The 13475-nt window shown below is 48.9% G+C and overlaps 1 protein-coding gene and 1 long non-coding RNA gene across 6 annotated transcripts in view; one reads left to right on the top strand and one right to left on the bottom strand.

The window, feature by feature from the left end:
* The window catches only part of LOC127049363 (uncharacterized), a 49994-nt gene that overhangs the window by 11257 nt on the left and 25262 nt on the right, over nt 1-13475 (bottom strand). The window lies entirely within an intron of this gene.
* Nucleotides 1-13475, top strand: part of PHACTR2 (phosphatase and actin regulator 2) — a 228676-nt gene that overhangs the window by 202603 nt on the left and 12598 nt on the right. For 3 of the 5 annotated variants that reach the window (XM_050949630.1, XM_050949634.1, XM_050949632.1), the window contains exons 9-12: nt 20-81; nt 2070-2207; nt 12700-12776; nt 13025-13106. In XM_050949630.1, coding sequence (XP_050805587.1) covers nt 20-81; nt 2070-2207; nt 12700-12776; nt 13025-13106 — 359 coding nt within the window. The remainder of the gene's footprint in view (nt 1-19; nt 82-2069; nt 2208-12699; nt 12777-13024; nt 13107-13475) is intronic. The other 2 variants (XM_050949633.1, XM_050949631.1) reach the window with 2 other exon arrangements.

Raw genomic sequence — 13475 nt, 5'->3', positions numbered from 1 at the left:
TTTTCTCTTCCAAAAACAGAGAAGAATGCAGAAGAAGAACAGGAAGCCAGGAGAGAATTAAAACGCAGTCTCAGCAGAAAGGTGATAAAATGTTTTATGTGTAATATACTTGTGTGTATAATAAAAGATGAGAATTTTTCTTTATACTATTCTAAAGTATATTCAGACATATTGACAAAATTCCCTCTCCCCTCTCCATTTCCCCAAAAGGCAAACCCTGTTTAAAAGACAGAATGGGCCAAGGTCATCCTTGGTATAAATCCAGTCTGTCCAATTTTCTCTAGCATTTTTACAAGCAGAACACTACTGAGAGTTTTTGAAAATCCCACCCACAGTGCCTCAGTGATGCACAGTGTCTCTCAGAGCTCTTAGTGGGATAACAGCGCAGTCCTGATGCATCGAGTGTATCTAAATCACTAAAATTAATTATCAAGACCAAAGTGGTCAAACATTGCAATGCAAGACTCTCCCAACAGGTAATGTATAACTTTTTACTTTTCTTTCCTAGTCTAGTCAATACAAGAGAGAACCACAGTATACAAAATATTTATCATTGTGCCGAAGTCAATTATTAAATTGTGTTACTTTTTTGGATTGTGATCTTCCTGTTAATCTCTTGGATGTCTCTTTTTTCTGAATAATGAGAAGTTTAAAACCTTAAAAAATAATTTTAACATATATAATGCACACATTCTATACGTGTGTGTGCATATATATATTGTTAATTATATATACATATATTTATGTGATCCTGAAGCAACAAGCACATATAAAATTAAAATTTTTCTAATTATGTCTAAATTGCTTGTACACATGTGCATGTTATGCAGATTAGGGCTATATTCTGCTCTCCATTAAACCAATGCAAACCCAATGATTTCAGATGGATTTTGGGAATATAGGAATTGTCATACTAGATCAGATCCAAGGTCCATTTAGTTTCATATCCTGTCTCTGACAGTGGCCAGCACCAGATGCTTCAGAGGAAGGTGTAAGAACCCCACAGTAGACAGATGTGGGATTATCTACTCCCTGCCCCAAACTCATCCTGGTCCCTAATAGTTACAGATTAAACCCTGAAGCAGAAGGTTTAATATCCTTTCCAAAATGGTGTTATTAATTGCAATAATGTTGGATATTCTTGCTATCCATACAACTATCCAGTCCCTTTTCAAATCTTGTTTAGTTTTTGGCCTCAGTGACTTCCTGTGGCAATGAGTTCCACAGTTTAAGCAAATATTCTGTGTGAAATTATTTCCTTTTATTGGTTTTGAATTTGTGACCTTTTAATTTCATGGAATATCCCCGTGCACTTGGGTTATGAGAGAGGGAGAGTAGAAGTTCCCACTTTACCTTCTCTATTCCATTTGTTATTTTTTATCATGTCCCCTCTTTTGGGTCTTTTTTCTAAGGTAAACAGTCCTAGCTTTTACAATCTCTCTCCATATGAGAATTTTTTCAAGACCCTTGATCATTCTCATTGTTCTTCTCTGTACCCTTTCCAGTTCTGCAGTATCCTGTTTGAGATGAGGAAACCCGATAATATGACATACAATTTTCATACACTTTCAAAAATATATGTTCAATAGAATAATTTTGTTTACTGTGACAATCATTAATTTGTACTTCGGGGTGACTCAGATCATTTGGTTCAATATCATAATAAAGAGATTCTCTAATTCACAAATTCCTTTTAGTTAGAGAAACCTGTAAAAAAAAAAACTCTTCTTTTTTTGTACTGAAAAACAGATGATTGTAGGTATTAAGGTAAATACTAGCATTGTCTAAGAGGGTGAATAGCACCAGTGTAGCAAACTCAAAATTAATGTTCTGGAGATGATCTGTCAAGATTCTTTGTGGCCTGTCTGACAAAGATTATTTTTATACTCTAAGAAACTAGGTTGCACTGCTTTCCAGTTCCTGTTTGAAGTTCCCAAGATGGTGCCTTTTTTTAGACACCTGAAAGTGACCCTGATTAGAAATACCTTTAATGTTCTCTTGAGGTTACATCATACGCTAGGTTTTATTTTGGCTTATTCAATTTACTCTCTTCCACCCCCTGTTCACAGCTCAGTCTGAGACCTACAGTGGCTGAACTTCAGGCAAGAAGAATCCTACGTTTCAATGAATATGTGGAAGTAACAGAGTCCCCGGATTATGATCGCCGAGCAGACAAGCCTTGGGCAAGGTTAACTCCTGCAGACAAGGCAAGAGACAAATAGAGATTGAATTCTATAACTTTCAAAATATTTCTCCGGTCTTATTTGCAGTCCCTCCACACCAGTATCATTAATGACCTCTTCTTGAGGCTGTGACATTGTCATGGTACCATGCATTGCCCACACATAGCAGAACTTGCTCAGGTGCCCATTAAAATTGTACTTACCAGCTCAGTTGTGGCAATTCAGAGATGAATCTCTCACATTTTTAAAATTCCTTCTAGGCCAGTTACATCTCTGCTATCAGCTTTTAGTTGAAGTCCTTGGAATTCAACCAAAGTTTCTGCAGTCAGAGGCCTACATGCTGGCCCTTAAGTGCTGCTTTTAAAACTAATTAGAGTGAATAACAGGCTCTCCCATTACTGTAAAAATACTTGGCCACATGAATCCACCATCACTACAGTTGTCAGGTGACCAACTGCATGCATGCACTATTGGAAATAAAGTCAGCCTTCGACATCAAAATCCTGCATCTTTACCCTGTAATTTAACAGAGCAGTGAGATTAACTAGGTAGTAGAGAGAACTTTAAACAGTGAGAAAAGCTAGCAGGTTTCTTATTTACTTATATAAGTAGAGTTTTAAAAATTAGGTAAAATAATTCAGAAGAAAGGTCTTTTTTTTTGGTGAAAAGTCATAAAATATTTCAGGCTTACTTTGCTAAAAAATGGATTCATGTCTGAGAACAGAGTGTTTTTCATTCTTTGTGGCTGCAGATAACTTGAGAGGGCCGAGCATAAGGAACCAGCTCTCACTCAGAAGGCAGTGGTAGCTACTAGACTCAGCTTCCAAGTGACTTTAGCAGTTCACTCCAAGTAGTAAGTTACACTGTTCTAGCCTAGAGGGAACAAAGACCTGAGTGGCTGTAGCAGCATTTGCATCAGAGAGGAAAGGGCTGTCCATGCCAGCCATAAATGGAAAAAAAAGATGACTGTGCCCACTGATGCCATCTGAGCATCTGTGTGCAATGCTGTCACTAATTAAATCCTGATATTACTTTCTGCTTTCACAACAGGCCAACGGACACTCTCAAACAAGGAAGCAGTTATATACCTTGCCAGAGCCTCACAATAGTTTCAACCAGCATTACCACTTTTTTCAGAATTGAATTTAGGTCAACTGGCTTTTGTTCAGGCCCGATCTATGCCAGATATTGGGAGAGCATACAGACTGATACATCTGAGTCTGATGGAAAGGGGCCCTTGAGCAGAAAGTCACCAGTACATTGAATTCACTGTAGCCCATATTGCCTCATGATCTCCCTTCGTGGTTTTGTAATGGTTGAACAATAGGGCTGTCAGAACTGAGGCCTGCAAGACCTGACAGTTGAAAGCCCTGAGAGGACCAGTCACCCAACACCAGTCCCGTTACTATTCCTCTGAAAAGAATGAGTGGATGAATTATCATGTGATCCCATCTACTCTTGCCAGCCTGCAGTTACTTCAGCAGCCCCTCATAACAGGAGTTCTTCTTCGAGTGATTGCTCACATCCATTCCAGTTAGGTGTGCGCGCTGTGCGTGCACGTTCGTCGGAAACTTTTTACACTAGCAACTCCAGTGGGCCGGCAGGTCGCCCCCTGGAGTGGCGCTGCCATGGTGCTCGATATATACCCCTGCCGGCCGGCCCACCCGCTTCTCAGTTCCTTCTTACCGCCGTGTCGGTCGTTGGAACTGTGGAGCGCGGCATTGCTGTCCTCCACATCCCTAGCTCTCCTTGTTACTACCGTTATTACTACAGTTGTTAGTTAGTCGTTAAGTATAGTTAGTTAATTAGTTGTAGTGTAAATAGTATTTGTATATAGTTGTTCGCCGGTCTGGGCTGTAGCCCTTCCCGGCACCTGGCACCGGGCTCATGCCTGGTTCGCCGGGCTTTAAGCAGTGTGCGGCCTGTAAAAAGCCTATGCCAACCAGCGACCCTCACGACGCGTGTCTAAAGTGCCTGGGGGAATCGCACAGGTCGGACAAGTGCCGCATTTGCAAGGCTTTTAAGCCAAGAACAAAGAAGGAGAGAGACCAGAGACTCCGGACTCTCCTGATGGAAGCGGCACTTCACCCAGCAGCTTCGCAGGCCGTGATCTCGACACCAGCACCGGATCGCACCGGCACCGGAAAGACTCCCCGGCACCGACCTTCCCCGGCACCGGGTGCAGAAGCGAGACCATCAACGTCTGCTACTCCAGCCAGGCAGACTCGGATGGAGCGCCCGGCATCAACATCGGCCGCGGCGCTACCGGCACCGTCGACTCCGGGCCCGGTGGGTCCGTCGAGTCCGGTACCGCCAAGCTCCCCCATAAGATCTGGGGTCGAGCTATTGGTCCCATCCACTCCGGAGACCTTCGCCTCGGCACGGGACCTTATCGCCCTGACTGAGTCTACTCAGCCGCCACCCCCGGTACCTCCGGTGCGGGTAGCATCTAGGGGCAAGCCCATGATGACGGCACCGTCTCGGGACTCGCGCTCGCAATCGAGGTCCCGACGCCACGGTCGCTCGAGATCCCGCCGCCGCTCGCAGTCCCGGCACCGCTCCCCTCAGCGGTACCGGTCGCACTCGCGGCACCGATCGACCTCCAGACGGTCACGGTCTGACTCCAGCCGTCGATACCGGCACCGTGACTCTAGGAGCCAGTCTCGCCGTCATTCACCGCGCCGGTCGACCTCCCGGCACCGAGCTGGTGGCAGGTCCCGGTCCCGGTCGACCTCCCGGCACCGCGTCGGTGGCAGGTCCCGGTCCCGATCCCGGCACCAAAGCAGCGGCCGGTACCGGTCCAGATCCCGGCACCAAGACAGAACCCGGTCCCGATCCCGGCGCCGCTATGACTCCCGGTACCGATCCCCGGCACCGAGAACATCTTCGGTGCCGAACCGCGCAGACTCTTATCAGCCGCGGTCGGCCCCGCCATGGCCTTCTAGACAGCCGTCGGTGTCATCTCAAGCGGACAGCGTGTATGCGCTGGGCACCGACAGGCAGGCGGCATTATTCCAAGACCCTCCGCAACAGGACCAGGGTCCGCAGCAGTGGGGGTTTTGGACACCCTGGGCGTACCATCAAGCCCAGGGCCCCCAACAGCTTCCTGCTAGGCCTGCAACGGCGGAGCACAGGGTGCCAGAGGCGTCGTTGTCTCGCCCCCCTCCCTCCCCTGATGGAGAGGAAGGATCGAAGCAGCAAGACTCTGGTCTTGCTCCTGAGGCAGAGGCGAGGGCTGAGGGGGACCCCCCACTGGACACTTTCTTGCCAGGGGTCTCCTCATCCTCCTCCCCCGACGAAGCGGTGGCTGGCACTTCCTCCAGTAGCCCTCCTCCGCTAGATCTCAGGGCACACCAAGACCTCCTTAGGCGAGTAGCACAGAATCTGAGCTTGCAAGCCGAGGAGGTCTCTGAGATCGAGGACCCCATTGTCACCATCCTCTCATCGGATGCTCCCACCAGGGTCGCCCTACCCTTCATTAGGACGATCCAGGCCAACGCCAATACAATCTGGCAGTCACCGGCCTCCATCCCCCCTACGGCGAGGGGCGTCGAGAGGAAGTACATGGCCCCCTCCAAGGGCTACGAGTACCTCCACGTGCATCCGACACCGTGTTCCCTGGTGGTGCAGTCGGTGAACGAGAGGGAGCGCCACGGACAGGAAGCCCCAGCCCCCAAATCCAAGGAGGCCAGGCGTATGGACCTCCTCGGCCGTAAGGTCTATTCGGCTGGGGCCCTTCAGCTCAGGGTTTCAAATCAGCAAGCCCTTCTTAGCAGATATGCTTTTAACTCATGGGTGGCAGCGGACAAATTCAAAGAGCTGCTGCCACAGGAGGCCCGGCAAGAATTTGCGGCCATTCTGGACGAGGGCAAGAAGGTTGCACGAACCTCATTGCAGGCCTCTTTGGACGCTGCAGACTCGGCTGCCCACACCCTCGCCTCGGGGGTAACGATGCGCCGCATCTCCTGGCTTCAGGTCTCTGGCCTTCCACCGGAGCTCCAATATACCATCCAGGACCTCCCGTTCGAAGGCCAGGGCCTGTTTTCAGAAAAGACAGACCCCAGACTCAAAAGTCTTAAAGACAATCGGGTCATAATGCGCTCCCTCGGGATGCACACGCCAGGAACGCAGCGCAGACCCTTCCGGCCACAGCAGCAACAGCAGCGTAGGCCATACCCCCAGTTCCGCCAGCGGCAGGACCTTAATAGGCGCCGCGGCAGGAATGGGAGGCGTAGGCATTCGGGGAACCAAGGGGGGCAGAATCAAAGCTCCTCTAAGCCCCCGCCTGGGCCCAAGCCTTCGTTTTGAAGGTGCGCCCGAGGGCGCAGTAACAGTTTTCCCCACGGATCCTTCCCCCCCGTTTTCCAACCGCCTTTCGTTTTTCCTCCCGGCATGGACCCAATTAACATCGGACCGCTGGGTCTTACGCACGGTGCAGACGGGATACCGCCTGCAGTTTATATCATTTCCTCCTTCCCGCCCCCCTTCCTCGTCCCTCTTCAGGGACCCCTCTCACGAGCAATTCCTTCGGCAGGAGGTACAGACGCTCCTCAACAAAGGAGCTATAGAGGCGGTTCCGGAAAACGAGAAAGGCAAGGGGTTTTATTCCCGCTACTTTCTGATCCCCAAGACCAAGGGAGGCCTCAGGCCTATCCTCGACCTGCGAGAGCTCAACAAGTACCTAGTGAAGTTGAAGTTCCGCATGGTATCCCTGGGGACCATTATCCCATCCCTGGATCCGTGAGACTGGTACGCCGCCCTCGACATGCAGGACGCTTATTTTCACATTGCCATTTGGCCACACCACAGACATTTCCTTCGATTCGTGGTGGGCCGCCTTCACTACCAATTTGCAGTCCTCCCATTTGGCCTTTCTACGGCTCCGAGGGTATTCACAAAATGCATGGCCGTCGTTGTGGCTCATCTTCGGCGCAATCGTATCCACGTGTTCCCTTACCTAGACGATTGGTTAATTCGGGGCACGTCGGAGCTACAGGTTTGCAGCCACGTCCGCAGGATCACCGGCCTGTTTGCTACCTTGGGCCTCATGATCAACGTAGACAAGTCCACCCTGCTCCCCACGCAGAGGGTGGAGTTCATCGGGGCCGTCCTGGACTCCACCGTGGCCAGGGCTCTTCTGCCATTACCACGGTTCCAGGCGCTGTCGGCGATCGTTCAGCGATTGCGGGCAGCCCCCTTAACATCAATACGGACATGTCTAACCCTGTTAGGCCACATGGCAGCATGCACATTTGTGACAAGTTACGCTCGGCTCCGCATGAGGCCCCTCCAGTCGTGGCTCATCGCACATTACCGGCCGGCAAGACAACCACTAGACATGCTGATCACAATTCCCCAAGGGGTGTTGGATTCTCTCAGCTGGTGGCTAGACCAGTCCGTAGTGTGTGCGGGGCTCCCATTCCACCCACCCCAGCCCTCGGTGTCCCTAACGACGGATGCCTCAGATCTTGGCTGGGGGGCCCACCTGGGATCCCTGAGAACACAAGGCCTGTGGTCCCCGCAGGAGGTGAAGCTGCACATCAATATGCGGGAGTTGAGAGCGGTCCGCCTTGCTTGTCAAACGTTCTGTCACCAGCTTCGGGGTCGTTGTGTCGCGGTGTTTACCGACAACACGACGACCATGTACTATATCAACAAGCAGGGCGGCACCAGATCCTCTCCCCTATGTCACGAGGCGATGCAACTCTGGGACTTTTGCGTAGCCCACTCCATTCACCTCACGGCTTCCTTTCTCCCCGGAGTACGGAACACGCTGGCGGACCGCCTGAGCAGATCCTTCCTTTCACACGAGTGGTCCCTTCGCCCGGACGTCGCCCTCTCGATCTTCCAGAGGTGGGGTTATCCCCGTGTGGACCTCTTCGCGTCCGGGGGGAACAGGAAATGCCAGGCGTTCTGCTCTTTTCAGGGCAGAGAACCCGGGTCTATAGCGGATGCCTTCCTTATTCCGTGGACGACCCACTTGTACTACGCGTTTCCCCCGTTCCCGCTGGTCCACAGGGTCCTTCTGAAGGTGCGCAGGGACAGGGCTCACGTGATCATGGTAGCCCCGGCGTGGCCCAGGCAACATTGGTACCCCATGTTGCTGGACCTGGCCATAGCCGACCCAGTGCCCCTCCCCCTTCACCCGGACCTGATCACCCAGGAACACGGGACTCTCTGTCACCCGGACCTGCAGTCGCTGCACCTAGCGGCGTGGTTCCTGCGTGGCTGACCAGTTCTGAACTGCGCTGCTCCACCCCGGTACGGGAGGTACTCTTGAGCAGCAGGAAGCCTTCCACTAGAGCGACATACTCGGCCAAGTGGAAGCGTTTCTCTTGTTGGTGCGTAGAGAAAGGTCTCCGCCCGATGGAAGTTTCGGTGGCCAATATTTTAGACTATATTTGGTCCCTCAAACAACAGGGCCTGGCGATATCGTCCTTGCGGGTCCACTTGGCAGCTATCTCCACCTTTCACCCGGGTGGGGATGGCCGCTCCGTTTTTTCTCACCCGACGGTGACTAGATTCCTGAAGGGGCTGGAACGTTTGTACCCTAACGTCTGACTCCCTGCTCTAACCTGGGATCTTAACCTGGTGTTGTCTCGGCTCATGGGGCCCCCCTTCGAGCCGTTAGCTACTTGCTCCCTACTCTATCTCTCTTGGAAGACTGCCTTTCTAGTAGCTATCACCTCAGCTAGACGGGTGTCGGAACTCCGGGCTCTCACGGTAGACCCCCCGTATACAGTCTTCCATAAAGATAAGGTGCAGCTGAGGCCACACCCTGCCTTTCTCCCCAAGGTGGTCTCAGCCTTCCACATCAACCAAGAGATATTCCTCCCGGTTTTTTTCCCGAAACCTCACTCTTCAGGCAGGGAGCAACAGCTCCACTCGCTTGATGTCCGTAGGGCTCTCGCGTTCTATGTGGAGAGGACCAGACCATTCCGCAAATCCCCCCAGCTTTTCATGGCAGTAGCGGACCGCATGAAGGGGCTTCCCATTTCTTCGCAGAGGTTATCCTCGTGGGTAACGTCCTGTATCAGGACCTGCTATGGCTTGGCCCACGTCCCTACGGGCCATGTGACTGCGCATTCTACCAGGGCGCAGGCGTCGTCGCTGGCTTTCCTCGCCCGTGTGCCCATCCAGGAAATCTGTCGGGCAGCGACCTGGTCATCGGTCCACACCTTTGCTTCCCACTACGCCCTGGTCCAGCAGTCAAGAGAGGACGCAGCCTTCGGATCTGCAGTGCTCCATGCCGCGACTTCTCACTCCGACCCCACCGCCTAGGTATGGCTTGGGATTCACCTAACTGGAATGGATGTGAGCAATCACTCGAAAAAGAAAAGACGGTTACTCACCTTTGTAACTGTTGTTCTTCGAGATGTGTTGCTCACATCCATTCCACACCTGCCCTCCTTCCCCACTGTCGGAGTAGCCGGCAAGAAGGAACTGAGGAGCGGGTGGGCCGGCAGGGGTATATATCGTGCGCCATGGCGGCGCCACTCCAGGGGGCGACCTGCCGGCCCACTGGAGTTGCTAGGGTAAAAAGTTTCCGACGAGCGTGCACGCGCGGCGCGCACACCTAACTGGAATGGATGTGAGCAACACATCTCGAAGAACAACAGTTACAAAGGTGAGTAACCGTCTTTTCTCAAACTGGGGGTTGGGACCCCTCAGGGGATCACAAGATTATTATATAGGGGGTCACGAGCTGTCAGCCTCCATTTCAACCCCACTTTGCCTCTAGCATTTATAATGGTATTAAATATATTTAAAAGTGTTTTTAATTTATAAGGGAGGTCGCACTCAGAGGCTTGCTATGTGAAAGGGGTCACCAGTACAAAAGTTTGAGAACCACTGCCTCATAATCAATTGTCTTAAAGGCCTCTGAAAGATCAAGACATTTGGCCTTAAGTCTCCTGAGGAGATCCTCAGCCATGGTGTTTCATGCCATGCTCAGGTCTGAAGGAAGCCTGGGTGCTTCACATTATTGGATATCTCTAACCAGCACAAAAGAAGGGGGCAGGTTGAGAGAGGTGAATGTAGGGATGCGAAGAGAGGCAAGAGAAGCTGGCATGAATCCTCAGTTTTTTTTGTTGTGAAATGGCCGTAAAGTGCAGGATCCAGTTATGACATTAGCCCACGAGGAAAGAGCTGGTCATTCCTGTTACTATTGATCATACTGTGAAGAGCACTGTTTTCTTCGGGAGGTTTGTACTTTACACACTACAGCACACTGTTTGGGTGCAATTCTGTTAAGCTGCTTGTTTCTCTGTCTTTCTAGAGAGAATTACTTTTCTTTTCTTTTTTAAGACAAATCAGTAGGGCATTTCAGAAAAATCTATTCAGCTGTCCCATTCCCCTCTTTAACCACCACTCCCCACCCCCAAAAATACCTGCAGGATTTCTCTGCTAGAAATGGGTGGTTTACCAATCACCATTTCTGGACCAAATTGTATAGAAAATTCAAGATCCTGCAATACCAAGTAAGGCAGAGGTTCTCAACCTTTTTCTTTCTGAGCTTCCCCCAACATGCTATAAAAACTCTACGGCCCACCTGTGCCACAACAGCTGGTTTTCTGCATATAAAATCCAGCACCTGCTTTAGTGGGTAGCAAGCAAGGCAATTGCCTGGGGCCCCATACCACAGGGGCCTGTGCAAAGCTGCATTGTTCAGGCTTCAGCTTCATCCCAGGTAGCAAGGCTCAGGGCCCTGGGCTTCAGGTGCTGAACATTCTCTATTCCCCATGAAGCCTTCAGGAGCTGAGTGCACTCAGCACCTTGCAGGAAACTGAGGTGAGCAGTCCTGATGCAAATAGCGACTTTATCGATCTGCACTGGGAGTTGCACCAAGCAAACTACACTGGTAGCTAGCACTGATAGGTCCAATCAGTGTAGATGAGTCCTCAAGTCACAGTAGATCAGAGTGCCACATTTAGAAATGATACAAGAAGGGCTTGATTGTTCATGATAGCAGTGGAACTTTTTCCCTTTGTAGGTCACCTGCTCAGGTCTGGCCAATAATGGCTGAAAGTCATTATCACCACCTGAGAGACAAGGACCAGTAAAAGATATTACCTCCCCCACCTTGTCTCTCTGATCTCCATGTTTTTCTGATATGCTGCAACAACACTGCATACATTATTACCCACCTGAAATACATTTTTAGGCTCAATACATTTTATAATGAACACAGCACAGTTAGCACAAATTGGTCCCCATGTTTTCAGTCTCAGCAGAGAGGCAAAGGGTCCAGTGAGTGGAGATTCTATTACCTCTTTTCCCTAGAAGTAGTCCCTCTAGGTCCAGTTGAAGCACATCAGTGGAAAAGAGGTCTCCTCAGGTCTCTTCCAACCCTAATCTCTGATTCTGTGAAGCCGGCGCTATACCAGTTCTGTGGATTCAGGACTCTGGTATCTTGCCTATCGATATGGCATATGCTTAAAAACAAGGGGGTGGGGGCTTGCAATATCTGAGCTGTGTGTCTTTCCTACTATTGCAGCGGCCTTGTGCTAGTGTATCATTGGAGTTAAGCAGGACAGTCCCCTGCTGGAATGTGAGATTTATCATTTAGGAAATGGCATTCTGATGACACAGTGTAAATTTATCACACTGGAATTCTGTCCTGCGTTGAAAGACATTGCTCTTTAATGAGCTGCTTTTTTAAAGGATTACTCAGATGGCATTACTTGTATTAGAAACACGGAAAGGAGAAAGAGAGAGAGTAAACCTTACACTGAACAGCAAGGTCTGAAAGCAGTGGTTTAAAATGTTTATAGATTTGAACCAAAAGCATTTATAGCAATACCTGTGTGTGTAGAGTGCTGGCCATTTAAGAAATTATATAGTGAAGTAAATTGATTATCATTCTTTTTACATAGGCATTAAGGACTGACATTTTAAAGCATGCTGAATTTCTGCTGTTCTTTAGTATCTACCAGCTGAAAACATGGCCCTGGAATGTCCAAACACCTCATGGAATGTTATATAAAATTGATCAAACCGAGTGACTAATTTCCATTTGAAAAGTGGCATTCATCTCGCATTCCTTAAATCTTGTCTCCAGTTGGGAGCTATAGGAATCTTGCAGTTTATGCAATTGCTATGCATGTATGCTATGCATGAATGACTCATCCTCCCCTCCAGGGCTGTATGCTGTGATAATCTCTTTGCAGATGCATACTAAACAGGTGGCTGTCGGGAGTGACAAATTCCCTTTCCCTGTTTCTTTTGTAGCAAATACCATGTTTGGGGGGAGGGATTTTCTGGCCCCAGATATTTTCTTATGGCTTTCCTAAAAGTAGTTTTACTGCTTCAAATAACCATAATTGAAAGAGCCATTATGTTCTTGGGATCAGAAGTGTGCAAGAGTGATGGATTAAATGAAAGGATTTAAGTGAAAAGTAAATGGAAAACAATAGAGATGAGGGTATTTTGCACCTCACAGGAGTGGGCCCTTGTTCTGTTAATGTATTTTTACTGGATGTTCACCTTTCTGATGTTTGTGCATGTTTTTAATTAGGCAGCAATACGGAAAGAACTGAATGAATTTAAAAGCACAGAAATGGAAGTACATGAGGAAAGTCGACAGTTTACAAGGTGAGTAAAAGTACCTTTTGGCGTAAAGCCACTGAGAGGTGAATGTATCATATTAGTCTCTGCCTTTCCCAAGTCCTCTAAAGTTGTACTGTAATTAATTCCTTGACCCTTAGCTGGTGGGATTTCCCAGTGTTGCTGATGTGATCACTGAAACCACATAATTGATATGCCAAGGAACAGATTTTAAATGAAAAAGATTGCTTATGAAATCTGAGAAATAATCCTTTCATACATTTTATTGAATTCAGCATGTCCCAGATGAAATTCCAACAGTCTGCAGGTATGGGAGGAGAGCCGTGCTTCCACAGAATCACTGAAAACTATATGAAAGTATGTATTAGTGAGTGCTTTGGGGCACTGGAATCAAGCTAGCAGTCTAGCAAACTTCATAAAGTCCATCCCCATTCTGGAGAACTTCCTAACAATTGCCAGAGCGCCTAACAATCTTTTGGAAATTTGCCAGATTCAGACATTCCATTCTAATATCCCTGATTTGACACAAATAACATTATAATATGCATCTCTGTTTGGACCTGTGCCATAGATCTCGCCAAGATATTTCAAATAAGCCTCCTTTGAAGTATGCAGGATAAGTTATCTTGCAGCTAGGATGTGGCAAAAAAGAACTAAAAGAATTTTCAAACTATGATTAACACCTGTCTTCCTTAAATCTCATATCTTTAAAAGTGCATGTCCAAA

This window comes from Gopherus flavomarginatus, chromosome 4 (genome assembly GCF_025201925.1).
Source record: "Gopherus flavomarginatus isolate rGopFla2 chromosome 4, rGopFla2.mat.asm, whole genome shotgun sequence".
Taxonomy (NCBI): Eukaryota; Metazoa; Chordata; order Testudines; family Testudinidae; genus Gopherus; species Gopherus flavomarginatus.
The sequence above is the reverse complement of the archived record's forward strand: the minus strand, read 5'-3'. Positions and strand labels throughout refer to the sequence as shown.